Source organism: Platalea leucorodia, assembly GCF_965183815.1.
Source record: "Platalea leucorodia genome assembly, chromosome: 21".
NCBI classification, from domain to species: domain Eukaryota; kingdom Metazoa; phylum Chordata; class Aves; order Pelecaniformes; family Threskiornithidae; genus Platalea; species Platalea leucorodia.
In genome coordinates, this window is record NC_138843.1 from 4,184,695 (window position 1) to 4,202,650 (window position 17,956).

Consider the following 17,956-nt stretch of genomic DNA (forward strand, 5'->3'; position numbering starts at 1 on the left):
AAACCTCATCCCATGCAGGTCCCTGAAGGCCTTGATTTTTTTATCCTCCTGCAATGTAGGGAGCTGCTGGTGTCAGAAGCACTGGGAGCTCATCACTCTGCAGAGCAGCTGCCTGATGGTCGCTGTTGCAGAGAGAACCTGGGGCAGTGCAGTCAGGGCAGGGGCACCATCTCTGGGCACAGGCACGGTCTGTCTCTGGGGCAGGAAGCTCAGTGCTGGGTTTGCAGAGATGAACCCAGAATCCAGGGTCAGAGACAGCCGGGGTGGCTGGAGAGGGACTTGGGGCTTAGCCGCCCCCTATCCCCCACCCCACAGCTACAGCATACAAGAGCCCCCATCCCACACTCACCCACACACTGATTCCACTGGTAGTGCTGCACGTAGCCCTGCGGACAGCCGCAGCGGTAGCCTCCGAGCACATTCTGGCAGCCATGCTGGCACCGATGGTTTCCATCGCACTCATCCACATCTGCAGCAACGTAACACAGATGGTGGTGAGACAACTTCTCCCTGTCCTGTGGGCAGCGCTGGCTGCACAGGGACCAGCATCCCTGAGGGTGTCCGTGTGGGTGGGCGGTTCTTCTGACTATATCTCTGCAGCTTGGACTTGAGTAACACCCTCAGCCCCAGGGTCCACATACCTCCCCTTGCAGCCCCTGCTTGGATGTTTTTTGGTTTAAGGTCTGGCCTGGCCCATTACCAGATCTGCTTCAGGCTGCCTGTGCTGAACATCGGCTTTTCTTTAGCACAGCACATGGTGGGTTTTGGCCGGCATGAGATACAGGACCATTCCTTTCCCACCTTGGGCTGCTCTGGTTGCAGCACCAAGACCTTCATCTACTTGTCCAAGAGACAGTGTTTCTCCAGGCAGGTCATGCACTGACCTCTCCTTTGCACCAGGGCTTCCCGTGTGGGTTTCTGCTGCCCCACAGTAAGGAGCAGTCCCTTCTTGGTGGGACCGAGCTGCCTTAGAGACTGTGAGCGAACTAGGAACTCTTCCATGTGGAACATGTGTCCGCCAAAGCCCCAGAGACACAGACCCACCTTCACAGTTGACACCAGAGCTGTCCAGGGAGAATCCTTTCTGACACTCGCAGTTGTAGCTGCCTGGCGTGTTCAGACACTGTCCTTTGGCTCCACACAGAGAGGGCTGAGCTGTGCACTCATTATTGTCTGCAAAACACCGGCAGCCACTTGTAAGTTCATCCCCAACGATGTGGCTGTGCGCAGCTTTGCAGACAGCTACCTTGCATCGTGGAGCTTAGCCCAGTCTGAGTAGCAGACAGGCAAGTCAGATGCACAACCCCAGGCCGACTGGAGAAGGGCAGCGCTCTACAGCCAGAGCTGGAGGGCTGGAAAGACTCTCCTGGGCTTAAAGCTAACCCATGGGGACCTTGCTGGTGCTGTATCGCAGAGCAGCAAATGCCTCTACTCACCGATGCAGGATGAGTGGTGCTGAGTGAAGCCTGGGGGGCATTTGCAGTTGAATCCTCCGATAATGTTCACACAGAGGAACTGGCAGTTGTGCTGCTTGGTAGAACATTCATCCAAGTCTAAAGCAACAAGCACAAGAATACATGTCTCAATTTATCTTACTGAGTTATATCTTATCTTTGTGGTCTGAATCTGTGACACCCACATGTACACAGTGATACACCGTGGTCCTGGGCAGACCAGGACCTGTCATGGACCAGCCTCAGGAACAGCACGCACAAAATTCTGACACGAGAATCACAAGTCCAGGGAGCCTCTTCCCACCTCCACTGCTGGTCTTATACAGCCACGTTTGGAAGATGCAGAGATTTTTCTCTGCCTCTCCTGTAATCCACAAATCCCAGACTCTCCCAGACTCTGGACTGTTCTGGCACGTGTTAATCAGCTCTTGCCATCCCCCCTGCTGCCAGAGATGAGGCAGTGTCTCTGCTGCCTTCTCCGGGGTGAATACCTTTGCAGATCTTCCCATCCTCTTGCAGAATGTACCCTCGGGGGCAGGAGCACTGGTAGCTGCCTTCTGTGTTCTTGCAGATGAAGTTACACGGCTTAGGGGACTGGTTACACTCATCCAAATCTAGACTCGAGAGACAAGACACATCAGCATTCGCAGGTTGTGCTGCTGGGCTGGGTCCCCACCACCCCTTGGACCACGCAGTCCACCAAGGGGCTCCTGAATACAAGGGGATCCCAGGTTTCATGGCCCCACATAACTAGGTGGTCAGATGGCCCTATGGATCCTGGCACTCCCTGCCCCAGATAAATGCATCTTTTCCACTCTCCAGGAAGCAGGGGAGCCAAGACAGGGACTTTGAGGGAGCACCTTCTTTGAGCCAGCACAGCAAATCTAGGAGGTCTCCTGCAGGTAAAGAGCTGAATCACCTCCCTGCTCATATATGGGATGTTGTGTGCCCTTGGTGGATCTGAGTGACATCTTTCGCAGCCCCTTCCTAGCTGAACAGATGGGTGGATGCTCCTCCTGAGTACTGGGAACATCAGGGATCGGGCCAGCCCTGTACTTCTGGAGCTTTGTCACCTCTGCCCAGCAGGCAGTAGCAGCCATGGCTCTGACAAAGCCCATGGGGTTACAGGACCCTCTCTTTGCATGCTGCAACGTAGGGGTGGAAGCCTGCCAAGGCCAAGGGCTGTCCAGAGACACGGGTTTCCTTCTCCCGACTCACCCACACAGGCTGTGCCTGTGATATCCGCGGTGTAGCCCAGCCTGCAGTGGCAGCGGAAGGAGCCGATGCTGTTGATGCACTGTCCGTTCTTGCAGAGGTTGGGCAGTACCTTGCACTCGTCGATGTCTGTGGGAGGGAGGGAAGGACCTGTTAGTGCCAATGCTGACTCTGTCCCCATGCTCCTGTGCCAGCACTGTGCCAGGGCAGCTCAGACTCTCCCTGGGAGCCAGAGACTACATTCAGGGGGTTGTAAGATAATGTCGCAGAGGATTCTTGCCTGCTCCAGGCACTGTGTAGGTCTGTCCCAGCCAGTTCCCAGGGGAATTCTGCCTGTACCCACACCTCTGCTTTCTCCCTTCTGCATTGAAGGTGATTTGGGCCCCAGCTCACCTCTCCCATCAGTGGAGTACCCTGGCCCATGAGGACACATTTTCTTGTACTGGGCGGTTCCAGGAAGGGGGCAGAGCTCACACTGGGGGCCCCAGCTGCGCCCACTGTTGCAGCAGCACTCAGATTTGGTGACCAGGTTGCGGTTGGTGGAGGACATCTGGCACATGGTTTGCAGCACTTCCGTGAAGCAGAATCCCTGGCGAGTGTCTGGACAGAGAGAGTGGGGATACAAGGTCAGGATCTGAGTCAGTGTCAGCACCAGGGATAACCCAGCAGCCAGTCCAGCCCGTGCCAGTTCCCGCGTGGAGGGTAGTGTGGTATGGATAATGCTAAAGGTAAAGGTGATGCTCCAACAATCTTTCCACTCAGAAACCCTGAAACACCTGAAAAGCATCATCTGCTCCTAAAGAGAGGCTGCTCAAGACCCACCAGGACTTGGTAATTACCAATACACTCTGTGCCAGAGGGGCTGACTTCAAAACCTTCGTTGCAGTCACAGCGGTAACTTCCCACCGTGTTGATGCAGCGGCCGTTGGGGCAGATTCCAGGCTTGGTGCGACACTCGTTCTCATCTAGGAAGGAAGGAACCACAACGAGCTGCGGTGAGGCATAGGACAAATTTCAGCTTTTCATGAGTCGCCACGCTACCACTCAGCTTGAAACGCCCTCCCATAGTCCTTGAGGACCACTTCCACATCCTTAGGCAGCCGAGAAACATGCAGCTGCCCTGGACCTCTCCCAAAGCAGGGTGGCTGAGTACCGGCTTCCCTGGTTTGCACATTCTCCGTCTGCAAGTGGCCAAGCTGCTGAGCTAGGAGTGGAGCTGGGCTCACTCTGCATTCCTGCTGTGCCTAATACTGCGCAGGTCTGGGCTGTCCAGCACTGGCCCTTCCAAAAGTAGCTCAGTGCAAAGAAGCTTGACATAGACATGGAAAGACTCAAGAGAAAGGACACATGACATAACGCTGTGTCACTCTGTGCTGGAACTGTGTAGACCCATGGGTCCAGAGATGAACAGAGGTTTTGTGCGTGTAGGCATCTGGTGGGACATAGAGGAAGTTCTGGGAAACCCTGGGGAGGAGCAGTTTGACAGAAGGACATAAAATAAAGCTACATGGACAATGCCTAGAAGAGGATGGTCTCCAGCCCCACTGGGAACCCCTCCCAGCCTAGTCCTTGGTACCTGTGCAGCCCTCTCCATCGGGCCTGCGCTGCATTCCTGGTGGGCAGATGCACATGAAGGTGCCAATGAGATTCTTGCACAGCATCCCTCGAGACTCGCAGTCGTGCAGTCCCTCTGCACACTCATCCAGATCTGCAACCGAGAACCTCATGAGACTTATGTCCAACCTGCCAGCTCTGCAGCTCTGTGGGAGCAACTAGGAACTGAGTGCTCATATCTGCACTGCTCCGCCAGCCCCTACTGCCTTGGTCCAGGCTGGCTGGCACACAGCATAGACACCAAGGTAGGTGAGAGTGAGCACAAGCCCAGAGATGCCAGCGCAGAAGTCCTGCCTTCTGCACCAGAGACCGGCTAAGCGCAGGGGCCTGGGGAGGGTGGGAGCTCCCCTGATGGGTACAGAAGGGGATTTTACCTCTGCACATTCTTCTGTCTTCTCGGAGGGCGTATCCAGATGGGCAGGTGCACTCGTAGGAGCCAAAGGTGTTGATGCAGCGGAAAGCACAGAGCAGGGGGTTCAATGAGCATTCATTGATATCTGGGAGGCAGGAGAGAGGAGAGAGCTCGACTCTGTGCTCTCAGCAGAGTCAGCTGGGCAGTAATGGTGGTGGACCTCCCCAGGACAGACTCCCCCCCTCCCTGTGCATTCATCTCATGAGAACTTTATTCCACCAAGGTTTCCTGTCATGGTCTTCAGCTGCAGAGGGACAGACACCTGGTGTCTCAGCAGCTTTGATGGGGACAGGGTCCTGGCTCCTTGGCGAGGTAGCTCCTGCATTTAGGCAGGTCTCCATACCTCTCCCTGGGCTTCAGCCTCAGAGAAAGCCGACGGGGACCAGTGCTGATGTACACACTCATGTGGAGATGAGCCCCAGACAGCTTTTCTGCACTGTCCATTGGAGGATGACCTGACTGCTGCTCACCCAGTGGGGTCACACATGTGGCCCAGTATGCAATGGGGGTGAAGGGGTTGCCCCACAGCAGCATTACCTTCACATGTCATCATGGGACCTGGCTCAAAGCCCTCATCACAGGCGCACTCGAAGCCTCCCACCACGTTGGTGCAGGTGCCGTTGCCACAAGGGTTGCCAATGGAGCACTCATCGGTATCTGGAGGAAGCCAGGACCATGTTAGGTGGATGAGTTAGATAGAGAAGGTGCAGGCTGGTCTCCTCTTGCAGCCAGAGCATTCAAACAAGCCCAGCAAAGCCAGGAACCAGGGGTAAAAAGCAAAGGGGCAGGGGAGAAGCAAGTTCCTTCTCTCCACACGCACACACACACAGAGGCACACACATGCTCATAGCCTCTGATGTAAGGAGGATAAAAGCAAGAGGGAGCAGGTGGTCCCCACGCAGACCCTCACCCACGCAGTTGACTCCTGTGTAGTCCAGGTTGTACCCGAAGGGGCACTCGCAGCGGAAGGACCCGTCAGTGTTAATGCAGGCTCCATTTATGCAGACACCCAGGTTCTCTGAGCATTCATTAACATCTAGAAGGGAAACCAAGGCAATGAAACCTCATGTCAGCACGTAACCAGAAACATATCCCTGTCCCCTCAGGGCTGACCCTGCAATCCCAGATACTCCCTCTCCAGAGCTGGGGGCTGAACCTTTGGTCAGCAGTCAGAGACCGTGAGCTTGGGAGGGCACCCAGTCCTATGTCCCTGCCCTCCTGCCACTGGGATTCAACCCTACTCTCCAGATAGCCTAACTTGGGTTGCTTCTAAGCACCGCCCAACCCCCCAAAAACCCCCAAATTTCTTCTCATCCCTAGATCAGACCTTACCTTCTCGGGTGTCACCTGGGCCTGGGATGGCTCCGTGGCCATATGGACACAGCTCCTGGAAGGCAACTGGAAGAAAGCAGAAAAGTGAGATATGCTTACAAGTGCTTCTACTCACAGAAGCTGAAATGTGCTTTGGAGGCTTCTAGTGCACGACTGAGAGCTTGACAGCTCACTGCCCATGGGAGGCCACAAAACCCCGGCTGGTTGGAAAACACCTGTGTGTGCCTTGGATCTGGAAGCACTGGGATGCTTTTGCCTTATCTAAAGCCCTGCAGAGAACTGAGAGCAGATCCAAAGCAGAAATAAGCCTGACTGGTTGCTGGACACCCAGGGAATACTGCACTCCAGTAAGGGCTACTAGGTTTTAAGGCAGTACTCTCCAGATGGAGGAGCCCACTTTGCTCGACAGCTTGCGTTGCTGGTTGTCTCGCCTGACCTGCACACCTTCCCCACGCTCTGCGCATGTCGGAGACACACACAGCCATCTCTCCCATGGAGCTAGGTCCCGGCACACCCACCGTTTCCCTCCTGCGGGCACAGCTCACAGGGGTCTCCCCAGCCTTCTCCTGGCATCTTGCTGCAGCAACACCGAGCCTTGGTGGTGTTAAAGGCCTTGGGGACAGAGCACTTTCCGTTGTCAAAGCGAGTGAAGCAGAAGCTCTGGCGAGTATCTGTAGGAGGATGGGGAAATGCACAGGTCATTGCAGACGTCCAGGGGGGTTATGCTCCCCTCCCCGCCACGAGGAGCTGCACTCACCGAAGCACCGTCGGCCGTTATCAGACAGCACAAAGCCTGGAGGGCAGACACACTGGAAGCTGCCAGGGGTGTTGGTGCATGTCCCGAAAAGGCAGATGTTGGGCTCCTCTTCACACTCGTTGATATCTGGGAGCACCAGGGACATACTACTTACAGAGCAGCCAAAGGTCACTCCTTTCCTCATTGCATTAAAACCAGCTGTCTGTGATGTCTGGGGAGCTCTGACGCCTGCAGGATATCACCCGGGCCCCAACCCTTAACCCACCCTCAGGGCAAATGGGACAACGAACAGGCCAGGGCACAGCAAAACCACAGAGCCTCCTCCGTCATGGGAGCAGGCCTTGCCTTGCTCCGTGTCCAATTGCTTTCCAGAAGATATTCAGGGGTGGTGATGCATGCCCCAGCCCCCTCAGGAAGAACATGGTTGTTCTGGGAATAGTCCAAGGTGACCACATGCTGTGCTGGAAATGGAGGAGGCAGAGAGCCAACATTACCGATGCAGTTGTCGTTCTGCACCTCGTACCCAGGGGGGCAGATACAGCGGAAGGAGCCCTCCAGGTTCTGGCAGGTGCCCGGGGAGCAGGTCCCAGGCAGGCTCACGCACTCGTTGATGTCTGCAGAGGAGGGGAAATAAATGATAGTGTCTGTGCTCAGCTCAGAGGACTTGGGTGCAGGGTACCTTGCTGCACCCAGGCCCTACCTGCAGCTGCACCCTGCTTTGCCCAAAAGATGCAAGGGAAGCAGATAAGACATTTTCCAAGATGCTCTACCTTGGGAACATGGACTCAGCCCTGCAGGACCTGGTGCTGCAGGAGGCAGAGCGGACACAAGTAGCCAGTGTACAACGTGCCTGTCTGTCCCCACAGCCCCTGCCTGCAGGACAGTTCCCAAGGCATCCCTGGTACAGCTCTGCATGCTTTAGGGGCATGGACAGGACAATGTTTCTCCTCGCTGCCTGCAGGTCTCAGCACATGGAAAGGGACTGACTTGACTATTCCCTGCATTGCTGGAAGGGAGGTGCAGGCATAGTGGGGCCCAGTCCAGCTCTCCACGGGCAGTCAAAGGACCAGGCTTTGGCTCCAGAGGACTTGGGGCCTTGTGAGCGCTTCTGGAGAGTCCACTGCTCAGTTGCCTCTGATGGGATCAGCTTGGGGACCATGTCTCATAGCACTGCACAGTGCCAGCCGTGCCATCATACAGCTCAGCCCACTGAGAAGGGCCAGCCTGCTGCCCGGACACTCACCTACGCAGTTCTTCCCATCAGGGGTCCGGTCATACCCCTCTTGGCACAGGCACTGGAAGGAGCCGATGCTGTTGATGCACTGGCCGTTTCGACACACCTGCCCCACCAGGGATGAACACTCATCAATGTCTGTGGGAGGGAAATGATAAGCACAACGGGAAGAGATATGCACAGCCTGTGAGTGTCAGTGTGCCGCCTTAGCCAGCCCTACACCTCCGACACATACAACCACCCCTACAGCCACTGCCAGGTGACACCCAGAGCTGACCCCCTGTATGCCACTGTGTGACACTCCATGCCCCACAGCCGTTGCCACGTTGACCCCAGCCAGCTATCCATGCGCTCAGGATTTCACGCAACTCACCCATGCAGTCGTTATTGTGCGTTAGCTCAAAGCCAGGGAAGCAGAGGCAGTTGTAGGAGCCAACTGTGTTCTTGCAGGTCCCGTTTCCACAGGGCTGTCGGTCACACTCATCAATATCTGCAGAGAGAAGGTCACAGCTGATTCAGGGGCTGAGTGAGCTGAGAGTCACCGTCTTGGGTGTGCAGACAGGGTCCAGGCAGCTGCAGAGCACTCCTGTGGCTTGCAGGGACGGCCTGGGATCAAGAGGACACAGTGGCCCTTGGCTGTCCTTGGCACTACCCAGCATGTGCTGGAGAGAGCTCACGTCCATCCTGATATCTGATTCACACGGCGGGACTGCAGCAGTCACACTGACCCATGCACATGGTCTGCTCCCCCGTGGCCTTGAAGCCGTTGTGGCAGATGCAGACGTAGCTGCCCTCCGTGTCAACGCAGTCCCCGTGGCTGCAGACATTGGGGATCTCCTGGCATTCGTTGCGACCTAAAACAAAGCAAAGTGGGCACTGGTGAGCAGAAGGGACACACCAAATGGGAAAAGCCAAGGCACTGGCCTTCTGCAGACCCCTGCCTGCTGGGGGGAAGCTGCGTCTGTGAGCAGCAGCACAGCAGAACGGGGTCTTGGTTTTCTGAGAGGCGGCTTCACAGAGAACAAGATTTATGCAGTGCCATCTCTAAAAAAAAGAAATTTAATTGGAGAGGATGGCCTGAGCTACCAGACTAAAACTGCACTTCACAGTGACCTTTTCTCATCCCTCAGGAGCCCACAATCCCTGGGAATTATTCCAAAAGTACAGGTATGCCATAATCACAGCACAGCCAGGCTGTAAGTCCCCAGGCTTGACAAAAGACCAGGAACCCATGGATGGGACAGGCACGTCCTTCATCCTGTCCTTCCTTGGGTCCACACGCGGTGGTCTGCAAAACCGCCCGAAGAGCCTAGGCAGGGGTGTCAGCACCTCGCACGCGTGTCTCTGGAATAGGTAGCAAAGAGCTCCCATCTTACCCACGCAGGCTCCGCTAGGCGACAGCTTGTATCCAGTTGAGCATTCGCACCTGTAACTGCCCGGGATGTTGATGCAGTCGGCGTTGCGCTGGCAGAGGTTCTCCCCACTGCTGCATTCATCGATGTCTGTGGGAGGAGAGCAATGCAAACCTTGACTGTGCAGCGTGCCAAGCGCTCACCAGGCACCATCATCCTGGTAGGGCTGGAGCGGCTCAGTGGAGTCAACTGAATTTTAACCCTTGGCTTACTCCAACCTGGGTCAATTTTCAATCTTTTTCTGTTGTTTTGCAATAAAATAATGAATTTTAGTTACCACTCAAAACTTTGAAACACTCACATGTGCAAACTTTTTGTAAAAAAATCCCCAAAAAACAGAGGAGGGGAAAACCAGACAGGAACATGAATGAAAATCAGCAATTTTTGTCCAACCATTGATGCGGAAAATGAAGAAGATTTCAAGAAGGCTGAGAACATGTAGACTCCATCCATGTCTGCTGACAGCCCTCACCCTGGTGCCCCGTGAGGTGGGGAGATGCTGGTGCCACGCGAACCCCCACCCTCCTGGGCACCCTCGGCAGCGTTGCCCTGGCTGCCCCGTTACCTTCACAGATGAGCAGGATGTTGTTGTAGCTGAATCCAATGGGACACTCGCACCTGAAGCTGCCAATTTGGTTGATGCAGACACCGTTCGTGCAGATAGCAGGGATCTCACTGCACTCATCAATATCTGCACACAGACAACATCTCTCAGCATCTCGGGAAGGCAGCAGGGAGGAAAGCATCCCCCATTGCTGGGAGACTGCTGCCCTTGTTCATTCTAAAAAGAAGACTAGCAGGAAAGGGCCACCAGACAAACAGCGGAGCAGCTCTTGGGGGATTGATACTGGGTCCTGCAGATCATGCCAGGCTAGGGCTGCTCTGCAGAGGTCTGGGTAGACAACAGAGCCACACAAGACTCCAAGTCGTAGGAGGCACGGGACTGCTGGCGGAGCCTGCACAGCACACGTTGGGAAGGATCCCACCCAGGACATCCACCTTGTTTTCTTTGAGTGTGTCTCTGCAGTAACATGGACACTTGCTCAGGTTCTGAGACCAGGCTGCAAATGGGAAGTCCAGGGGGTCACTGAAACACTGAGATGGCTCCAGGGTCCCTGACTGTCGCTGTGCCCAGCACAATCCACCACCAGCCCTGCAGCCCCGCACCGATACTCTCTGTTGCACTTTCTTCCTGGGAGCAAAAGATGAACTCATCTCCCTCCTCTTCAGTCGCCTGGCTGGCACTACCAAGGCCAGGTGAAGCGATGATTAACTAATCTGTCAAACAAATTACCAGCGAGTCCATCTTTCAAGACTGCAAAACATCTGTAGACAGCCCACAAATCTTTCAACAGCTCCTCTGGCTTTCCATCCACCAAAACACAAACCTGAAGCCTTGGCTCTCAGCGGTGCCCTGCTGCTGTAGGGCCAGTGCTGCTGGCAGTGTGAGCGCCAGGGCTATCACGGGTCTGGATCCACCTGGCCACTGGCCTCTGTCTGTGGTCACTGGCCACCTCTCTCTCCAGGTGGGACAGAAACCAAGGCACGACTGCAAATGTGGGGAGGTCCGAGCAGCCTAGCCACTCAGGACATTGTCTTGAAGGCTTGGCCAGCTGCTTGCAGCCATGTCTGCCACCTCTTTTCCTTGTCTCTTCTCTGCTCAGGGCTTAATTTACTAAGGGAGGGGAAGGGAACAAGCTCACAAGCAGCATGGGAAGAAAGCAGAGGGGCAGAGAGCAGACCTGGCTCCACAGGGGTTGGGGGCTCTACTCACCGATCGGCTTTCCTGTGTGGATGTCGATGATAAACCCGGGGGCCTGGTTTCCACACAGGATCTGGTACTCGGCTGGAAGGGGAACACCGAGGTCATGGCCATGCCCGGTGGGCAGAGTGGGGTGCAGCGAGGGGCAAGAGGGGCAAGGGCCAACTATGGCTGGAGTAGAGCAGAGAGGGGGTCTGACAGGCAGGAGGGGATCTGCACGGTGCTCGGCCAGGAGTCGCAGGGGCCGGCACATGGGGAACCCCAAGAACACGTATGGCACCAGGCAAAGGGCTTACACGCGCGTGCACTGCAGGGCACGTGCACACACAGTAAAAGGCATGCACAGATATGGCATCTGTGTGCCTTGCACGCAGGTACAGACTCGCTCCTCCTCGCAGCGCACGGCCAGCACTCCCCACTGCAACGCTGCGACCCAAGCCCAGCCTGCCCACGCAGCCCAGACCCACTGCCTGCCCACAGCCCACACATCGTCTCTCCGCAGACACTGTCCCACTCCCCTGCGTCCTTCTAGCGCAATTCATTTCCCCACAGCGCTTACCCGCAGGCGCTGCCTGCCAGACATGATGCTCTCCCTTGTCCCCTTCTATTTTGTTAGTGTCTGTGTCTCAAAGTGCACGGGATTGCCAGAAAAGCAAGGGGGCAGCCACGGTATCAAGATACCCTTCCAGGAAGGTTGACTTACGGCTGGCTGGCGTGGGGCAGGGCTCACATGGCTTGTTCCAGGCCTTGCCAATGTTGTAGGAGCAGCAGCACATCTTCTTGGTCATGTTGAAGGAGAGCTCGTTCTCACACGTGTCGTTGTAGTTGCGATAGCACACGCTCTTCCTCATGTCTGCAAAGGCAGCCCAGACAGCGTCTCATGCCAGCCCCAGGACACTCATTGCTGGGGATATGCCACCCTGTCCTGTCCTGGTGCTCAGGGACTGCAGGTGACACACAAGGGTGCCCAGCAAAGTGCTGCAGTGATGGGCTGAAGCCCTGCCCCAGTGAGACCGTTGGATCCTGCCTTGTAGCAGGCAGTGGCAATGCTCTGCTGGGTCTCTCACCGCCCTGTGCCAGCCACTCTCCCTATAATTGCTGGCAGGGCAAGCGTCAACATCTCCGGCACGGGCAACGTGCACGGTGTAGGGGCAGGGATGCGGTGAGACACTGGTGAACTCAGGAATCCCGAATCCCAGCCCCTGCTCCCAGCACTTCTGCCCCGTTCGCTCAGCTACGTTGCCCACACCACACTACCCACAGCACGACCCAGGGGCCGCGCACAGGCAGGGTACTGCCAGACCCCTTCCTGCAGATTTGGAGCATGCCGTACCCATGCAGTTATTTCCTCCGTTGACTTGCATGTACTCAGGGGGGCACACGCAGGTGTAGTTGCCAAGGGTGTTGTAGCAGGTCCCAGGGCCGCAGATCCCAATGTGAGCAGAGCACTCATCAATGTCTGCCAAATAAAGGAGATTGGAGGTCAAAGCACTGGGCACAGGTAGAGAAAGGCCCAGTGTGGGGTTGAGGGCAAGCTTGGCACAAGGTATGGATGGGCCTGGCACAGGGACCAGGCTGGCCTGGCACTGGGAAAGGGGACAGGGTTTGTGATGAGGATGGGAAGTCTGGAAGAAAAAGGGGAAGGGATTCTGCCAACCACTCCTAGGGCAGGCCAGATACACGCACAACTCTGTTGCACACACATGCACGCATGCATGTGCACACGTGTGCCATACACGCCAGGCACACAGACAAGCACAGGCACCACGGTGCAGCTACCTTCACAGATGCGTGTGTCCTCGTTGAGGTAGTAGCCAAGGGGGCACTCACACTGGAAGCTGCCAAAAGTGTTCACGCAGTTGCCGCCCTGGCAGAGGCCCGGCAGCTCCTGGCACTCGTCGATATCTGAGGAGGGAGAGCAGCCGGGAGGTGTTCGCTGCCTGCCAGACCAGCCCAGGCAGTGCCTTCACCCCGGGATCCCCGGCAAGTTCATCCCACCACCTCCAGCCTCTGCTGGTGCCCAAGCGGCTCGGCCAGGTGGCCAGAGGGCTCGGCGGGCACCCAGCCAGCCCAGTGCCATGGCAGACAGTGCCCGTACCGGGGTGGGCTCCCCCAGCACCCAAGCCCCTGGTGAGGGGGCATGGGGGCCAGGTCGCTTACCTTCCAGGATGACAGTGATGGGGTTGGGCCGGAAACCTTCTCCTCCAGGGCACAAGGTCTTGTACTCGGCTGCGGAAAAAGTCAGTCAGGGGGATCCTGAGCTGAGCGGGCTCCCATGAAACAGGAGGGGTAGGGAGAACCAGGAGAAACCCAGGAGAAATAGGCCATGAGGATGGTGACAGTGGTCCAGATGGAGCAGCCTGACTGCCATCGCATGCCAAGCCAACTTAGCCGCCCTGTCTGCCTGCCCACCCTTGAATGGCGTTATTCCACATCCACTGCCCTCCCCCAGCCCACTGGACGAAGAATCCCAATCTGGATCCCCCAGGCACAACCAGCCCGGTCTTCCCCACCCCATTTCACCTCTCCCCTGCTCTGGTTCACCTCTCTAGCCCTGCACTGAAGCAACAGGGTTGCCTTCTCCTCCCTCAGCTTCCCTTGCTCCATTGTGATGATAGCATATCCTGGACCCAGGACCCCCAGCCTGAGGTGAGAAGCCATAGGGAAGCGGCCCTGTCTCTCTGCTCTGCTCTACGCTGCCCATCCGGCCCATGCCCAAGGTCACCCCAGACATTTTCCCAACTCACTCGTGTTGGCTGGAGGACAAAGCTCGCAGGGGTTGCCCCATGCACGACCCAGCGAGCAGCAGCAGGATGCTCGAGTGACCCCAACTCCAATTTCTGCGCTGCAGGAGATCCCCCCATCTCCTCGATCCTGGGTATCCAGAAAGCAGTTCCCAACACGGGTATCTGCACAAAGACAGTAATGGGTGAGCAAAGCCTCTCCAGTAAAGACTTGTGTGCACAGGAGGAATGAACGGCACTATTGCCTCAAGAGACTGGGAGAGAGATGAGGCCCCAGTCCTGTCCCAGACGTCCACGCTTCAGCTACCCGTGTTGTAGTAAACCACATCAAGACTATCCTTGCAGCTCATGACTTTGGGAACCCTTCAAGAACAAAGTGTGCCCAGCTTGTCCGGTAAAAGCCACACTATATCATACAGAGGTCATAGCATTGTGGCCTGTCTTCAAGTACAGCTAGGGAGCATGACCCAAATAATGCTATCAGTAACCCAGGGCCTTTCAAGAAACAAACACTTAAGAATAGCTCCAGAGCTGCCCAGGAATGGCATTGCTTCAACCAGGAGAGCACCCACACTGGTGACACAAGGTGGGCAGGCTTAACAGGAGGCAGGGTACTCTGCTGCTGCTGCAGGGTTAAGCCCATCATGGACAGTCAGGTATTTGGCAGGGCAGATAGTGGTCAGCCACCCCAGTCTCTGGTAGTGGCCAGTTCCAGCTATGTGGACCAACAAGAAGGACAACCAAGGTCTTGGATGGAAGGTCTGCTCTCCACACAGGTCCCCACTCACCCACACAGCCCACACCAGTGGGGTTCAGCTCGAAGTCCTGTGGACAGTTGCACAGGTAGCTGCCAGGGGTGTTGACACACAGGCCGTTGATACAGTTCACAGGGTCTGCACATTCATTGATGTCTGAAAAAATGGAAAGATGAAGACTGAAAAGAAAGATGACGACTGCCGCAGTAACCACAGCCCCAGCCCTAAGCTCTGCACTGTGCATTCAGGGTGTATCCCCATGACCATGGTGTTTCTAAGGCTCTTCATGTGATGGTAGGCAAAGCCCTTCTAGGAACAGACCTTGCCTTGTCCTACCTCACACCACCCTGCCCAGAGACAGAAGAAAGGAGCCGAGCCACACTGAGCTTTCCCTCTTATCCATTGAAGGCCCACCTTCCAGCAGCATCGAGGCCTTGCCAAGAGCAAAGACACATCACCACGTCACCCAGGGACGCTTAGTTGGCTTTAGGCTTCTAGCACCGCTCCCTGTCATGGTTGGGGCAAGCTCATACCAGCAGATCACAGAGCAATGATCCTCATCCAACAGCCCCGTGAAAGTCCTATACCTGTGCAGTTGCCTCCACTCCTGTCCAGTTCATAGCCATCATCACAGGCACAGCGGAACATCCCGGGCAGGTTCTGGCAGGTCCCAAAGACACAGATATTCTGGAAGGTGCATTCATCAATGTCTGCAAAACAGGGAGAGCTGGGTACTCAGGATCTGGCAGAGTTAGGGCCAGGACAGGCCTCACCTGCTCCCATCTCAAAGCAGAGCCACAGCCCAGCTGTGGGTAACCCATCTCAAGATGGTTCTAGTGCCATGGGATACAATCGCCTGCGTGAGCAGGACCAGGCATGCTGTGTGTATGTCCTCTCCCCTCACCCCTGTTTTGCTGATTGTCCACATTTTGCATGGATCCTTGGCTTAGCCCAGCCTCTTTGCAGGCTGGGGACCAACTTCTGTAAGTGCAAGAGCTGGCACCTCAGGAGCTTTGCACCAGCAGGTGGGTCTTGCTTAGGTGGGTCTTGCTTAGTAATGGATGAGGTGGTGACAGTGCAGCGGAGAGACCAAGGCCAGAAAGGAGGTGGGCACTGGATCTCCTGGAGCAGCAGTCAAAACTGTGGGCACTTACCCTGGCAGGCCTTGCTGTCCTCTGTGGGATTGAAGCCCATCTCGCACTCGCAGCGGTAACCCCCGGGTGCATTGAGACACTGTCCATTCTCACACAGGTTCACATTGTCTGCACACTCGTCCACATCTAGAGAGAGTCAAGCATGAGACTGACATGGTGTCCACCCGAAGATGGGAGCTTCCCTCAGCCCAGAAATTTCCACAAACTTGTTCCCACCCCTCTGCTGGGAGGCCGTGAGGAGGGGGCTGCAAGACTTCTCATTGCCTTGATCGTCCCCAAACACCTGCTGAGAAGAAGGTGGATCTCTGCTGAAGGTATCTGAGCAGGCTGCGGTGCAGGGCAGGCTGCAGTGGCCTTTGGGAGATATCTGATTTAGGGAACCCCAGACACAGGCAGCCAGGTGCTGAGCCGGGCTGGTGGTTATGTGCGGGTGACTCCATGTCCCAGCAGGATGCCCAAGCCACGTTCCTGCTGCCAATTGAGTCTACGGGCCTCACCTGAGCAGGAGAAGCCATCCCCGTTGAAGCCTTCTCGGCAGGCACAGCGGTAGGAGCCTGGTGTGTTGACGCAGTTGGCATTCAGGTTGCACTTGTGCTCTTCAGTCGCACACTCGTCCAGATCTGGGCAGGGAGAAGACCCTTGTCAGTGTTTTGCCTCTGGCCTTTCCTCTAAGCCTGGGCAGCTAGCGTAGGGCCCAGGGGGGACGCAAATGGCCCAGGAGACTGCGGCCTCCAGGCACTTGGAGAGCTCTTGAGGCTCCAACACATCTCTGTGAGGCTCTACAGCCATGAGGCACCCCCCTGCCAGCGCTGACATGGACAATATGGCAGTGAGACACTCACACACACGTACCTGCATTCCCAGTACCTCCCCAGTTCAGACACACGTATCCATATCCATACCCTGACATCCCTTCCTACACACCACGCATGCCAGTAAGTCCCTGCACTCGTATACACACACCAACACATCCCTACACACCTCCCACACCCGTGTATCCCTGCGTACGTACCACACCATGCCCCAACACATCACCACACGGCCACGTTGCCAATCTGACAATGACGTTCATCCACACTCATCTCAATACCATGCCCACACACTCTGCATCCCACAAGTATATGCCCTTGATCCCACATTCATGGCTTCACAGACACGGTTGCAGAGCCTGACAGTGCAACACCCGTATGCCCACACCTACAGTCCCCCTCTGTCACACACCCACATCTCTCCACACTTCCATAAGTCCTCATACAGGGCTCCTGGGACTCAAGAGCATTTTACGTGCAGGTGTCAGCTCAGCCCAGCCTTCACAGGTGCCCACAGAGCACGCGGACACACGAACATCCTCTCCTGGCGTGAGAACTCACCGTTGCACTTCAGCCCATCTCCAAGCCAGCCTGTGCGACACTTGCATTTGAAGCTCCCGGGCACGTTGATGCAGGAGGCGTGCATGTCACAGTTGTGAGCCCCGATCTCACATTCATCAATGTCTGCAGGAAGGAAGGACATCAGAGCTGACACAGCTCAGCTCCCCCGGGAGAGGAGGGGGCAGCCGGGTACAATCCTGCTAACGGGTCTGGGTACCAATGGCTCCTGGGAGTCTGAACCCCAGGGGATGGGAACAAGGTGCTTTGGGGAACAGGCTGCCTGGAGTCGTACCCTTGAGCTGAAGAGCTGATCTGTGCTCACCCCTGGAAGATGAAGACAAAAGGAAGGGCAGGCCCTTTATAGCCAAGCCAGGGGGCTATAAACCAGGAAAGTGTCAATGCCTGCCTGCAGCCTGCCTTCCTGGCAATCTCTGCCTGCCCGGGAGGGGCTCCCAGCACACAGCCACATCCCTAGGTGTCCACAGCATCCCCCAGTACAGGGATGGTGTTCTCTCCACGGCAGCTGCAGGAGGTGTTTGTGGGGGCTCCCACCAGCACCCCTAGCTCCAGGCCTGGCGAGTTCCCACCTGTGCAGCCTGTGGTTCCCTTCTTGACGAAGTAGCCCAGCTGGCAGTGACAGATGAAGGAGCCCTTCGTGTTTTCACACTCCCCATGCAGGCAGATGTTAGGGTTGAGATCACATTCATTCACGTCTGTAGGAGAAAAAGGACTTGCTTGGCA

The 17,956-nt window shown here is 56.2% G+C and overlaps 1 protein-coding gene across 1 annotated transcript in view; it reads right to left on the reverse strand.

Moving 5' to 3' along the window:
- The window catches only part of FBN3 (fibrillin 3), a gene marked incomplete at both ends in the record, with an annotated part of 107,213 nt that overhangs the window by 2,254 nt on the left and 87,003 nt on the right, over positions 1 to 17,956 (reverse strand). The window contains 32 exons of the mRNA XM_082331014.1: positions 350 to 469; positions 1,045 to 1,173; positions 1,437 to 1,553; positions 1,946 to 2,068; positions 2,673 to 2,798; positions 3,063 to 3,269; positions 3,509 to 3,634; positions 4,246 to 4,377; positions 4,658 to 4,780; positions 5,233 to 5,352; positions 5,606 to 5,731; positions 6,028 to 6,093; positions 6,546 to 6,698; positions 6,785 to 6,910; positions 7,279 to 7,398; positions 8,028 to 8,156; positions 8,392 to 8,508; positions 8,747 to 8,872; positions 9,395 to 9,520; positions 9,996 to 10,121; positions 11,205 to 11,276; positions 11,896 to 12,045; positions 12,526 to 12,651; positions 12,972 to 13,097; positions 13,353 to 13,421; positions 13,940 to 14,101; positions 14,725 to 14,847; positions 15,279 to 15,401; positions 15,846 to 15,971; positions 16,343 to 16,465; positions 17,216 to 17,338; positions 17,803 to 17,928. Coding sequence (XP_082187140.1) covers positions 350 to 469; positions 1,045 to 1,173; positions 1,437 to 1,553; positions 1,946 to 2,068; positions 2,673 to 2,798; positions 3,063 to 3,269; positions 3,509 to 3,634; positions 4,246 to 4,377; positions 4,658 to 4,780; positions 5,233 to 5,352; positions 5,606 to 5,731; positions 6,028 to 6,093; positions 6,546 to 6,698; positions 6,785 to 6,910; positions 7,279 to 7,398; positions 8,028 to 8,156; positions 8,392 to 8,508; positions 8,747 to 8,872; positions 9,395 to 9,520; positions 9,996 to 10,121; positions 11,205 to 11,276; positions 11,896 to 12,045; positions 12,526 to 12,651; positions 12,972 to 13,097; positions 13,353 to 13,421; positions 13,940 to 14,101; positions 14,725 to 14,847; positions 15,279 to 15,401; positions 15,846 to 15,971; positions 16,343 to 16,465; positions 17,216 to 17,338; positions 17,803 to 17,928 — 3,987 coding nt within the window. The remainder of the gene's footprint in view (positions 1 to 349; positions 470 to 1,044; positions 1,174 to 1,436; positions 1,554 to 1,945; positions 2,069 to 2,672; positions 2,799 to 3,062; positions 3,270 to 3,508; positions 3,635 to 4,245; positions 4,378 to 4,657; positions 4,781 to 5,232; positions 5,353 to 5,605; positions 5,732 to 6,027; positions 6,094 to 6,545; positions 6,699 to 6,784; positions 6,911 to 7,278; positions 7,399 to 8,027; positions 8,157 to 8,391; positions 8,509 to 8,746; positions 8,873 to 9,394; positions 9,521 to 9,995; positions 10,122 to 11,204; positions 11,277 to 11,895; positions 12,046 to 12,525; positions 12,652 to 12,971; positions 13,098 to 13,352; positions 13,422 to 13,939; positions 14,102 to 14,724; positions 14,848 to 15,278; positions 15,402 to 15,845; positions 15,972 to 16,342; positions 16,466 to 17,215; positions 17,339 to 17,802; positions 17,929 to 17,956) is intronic.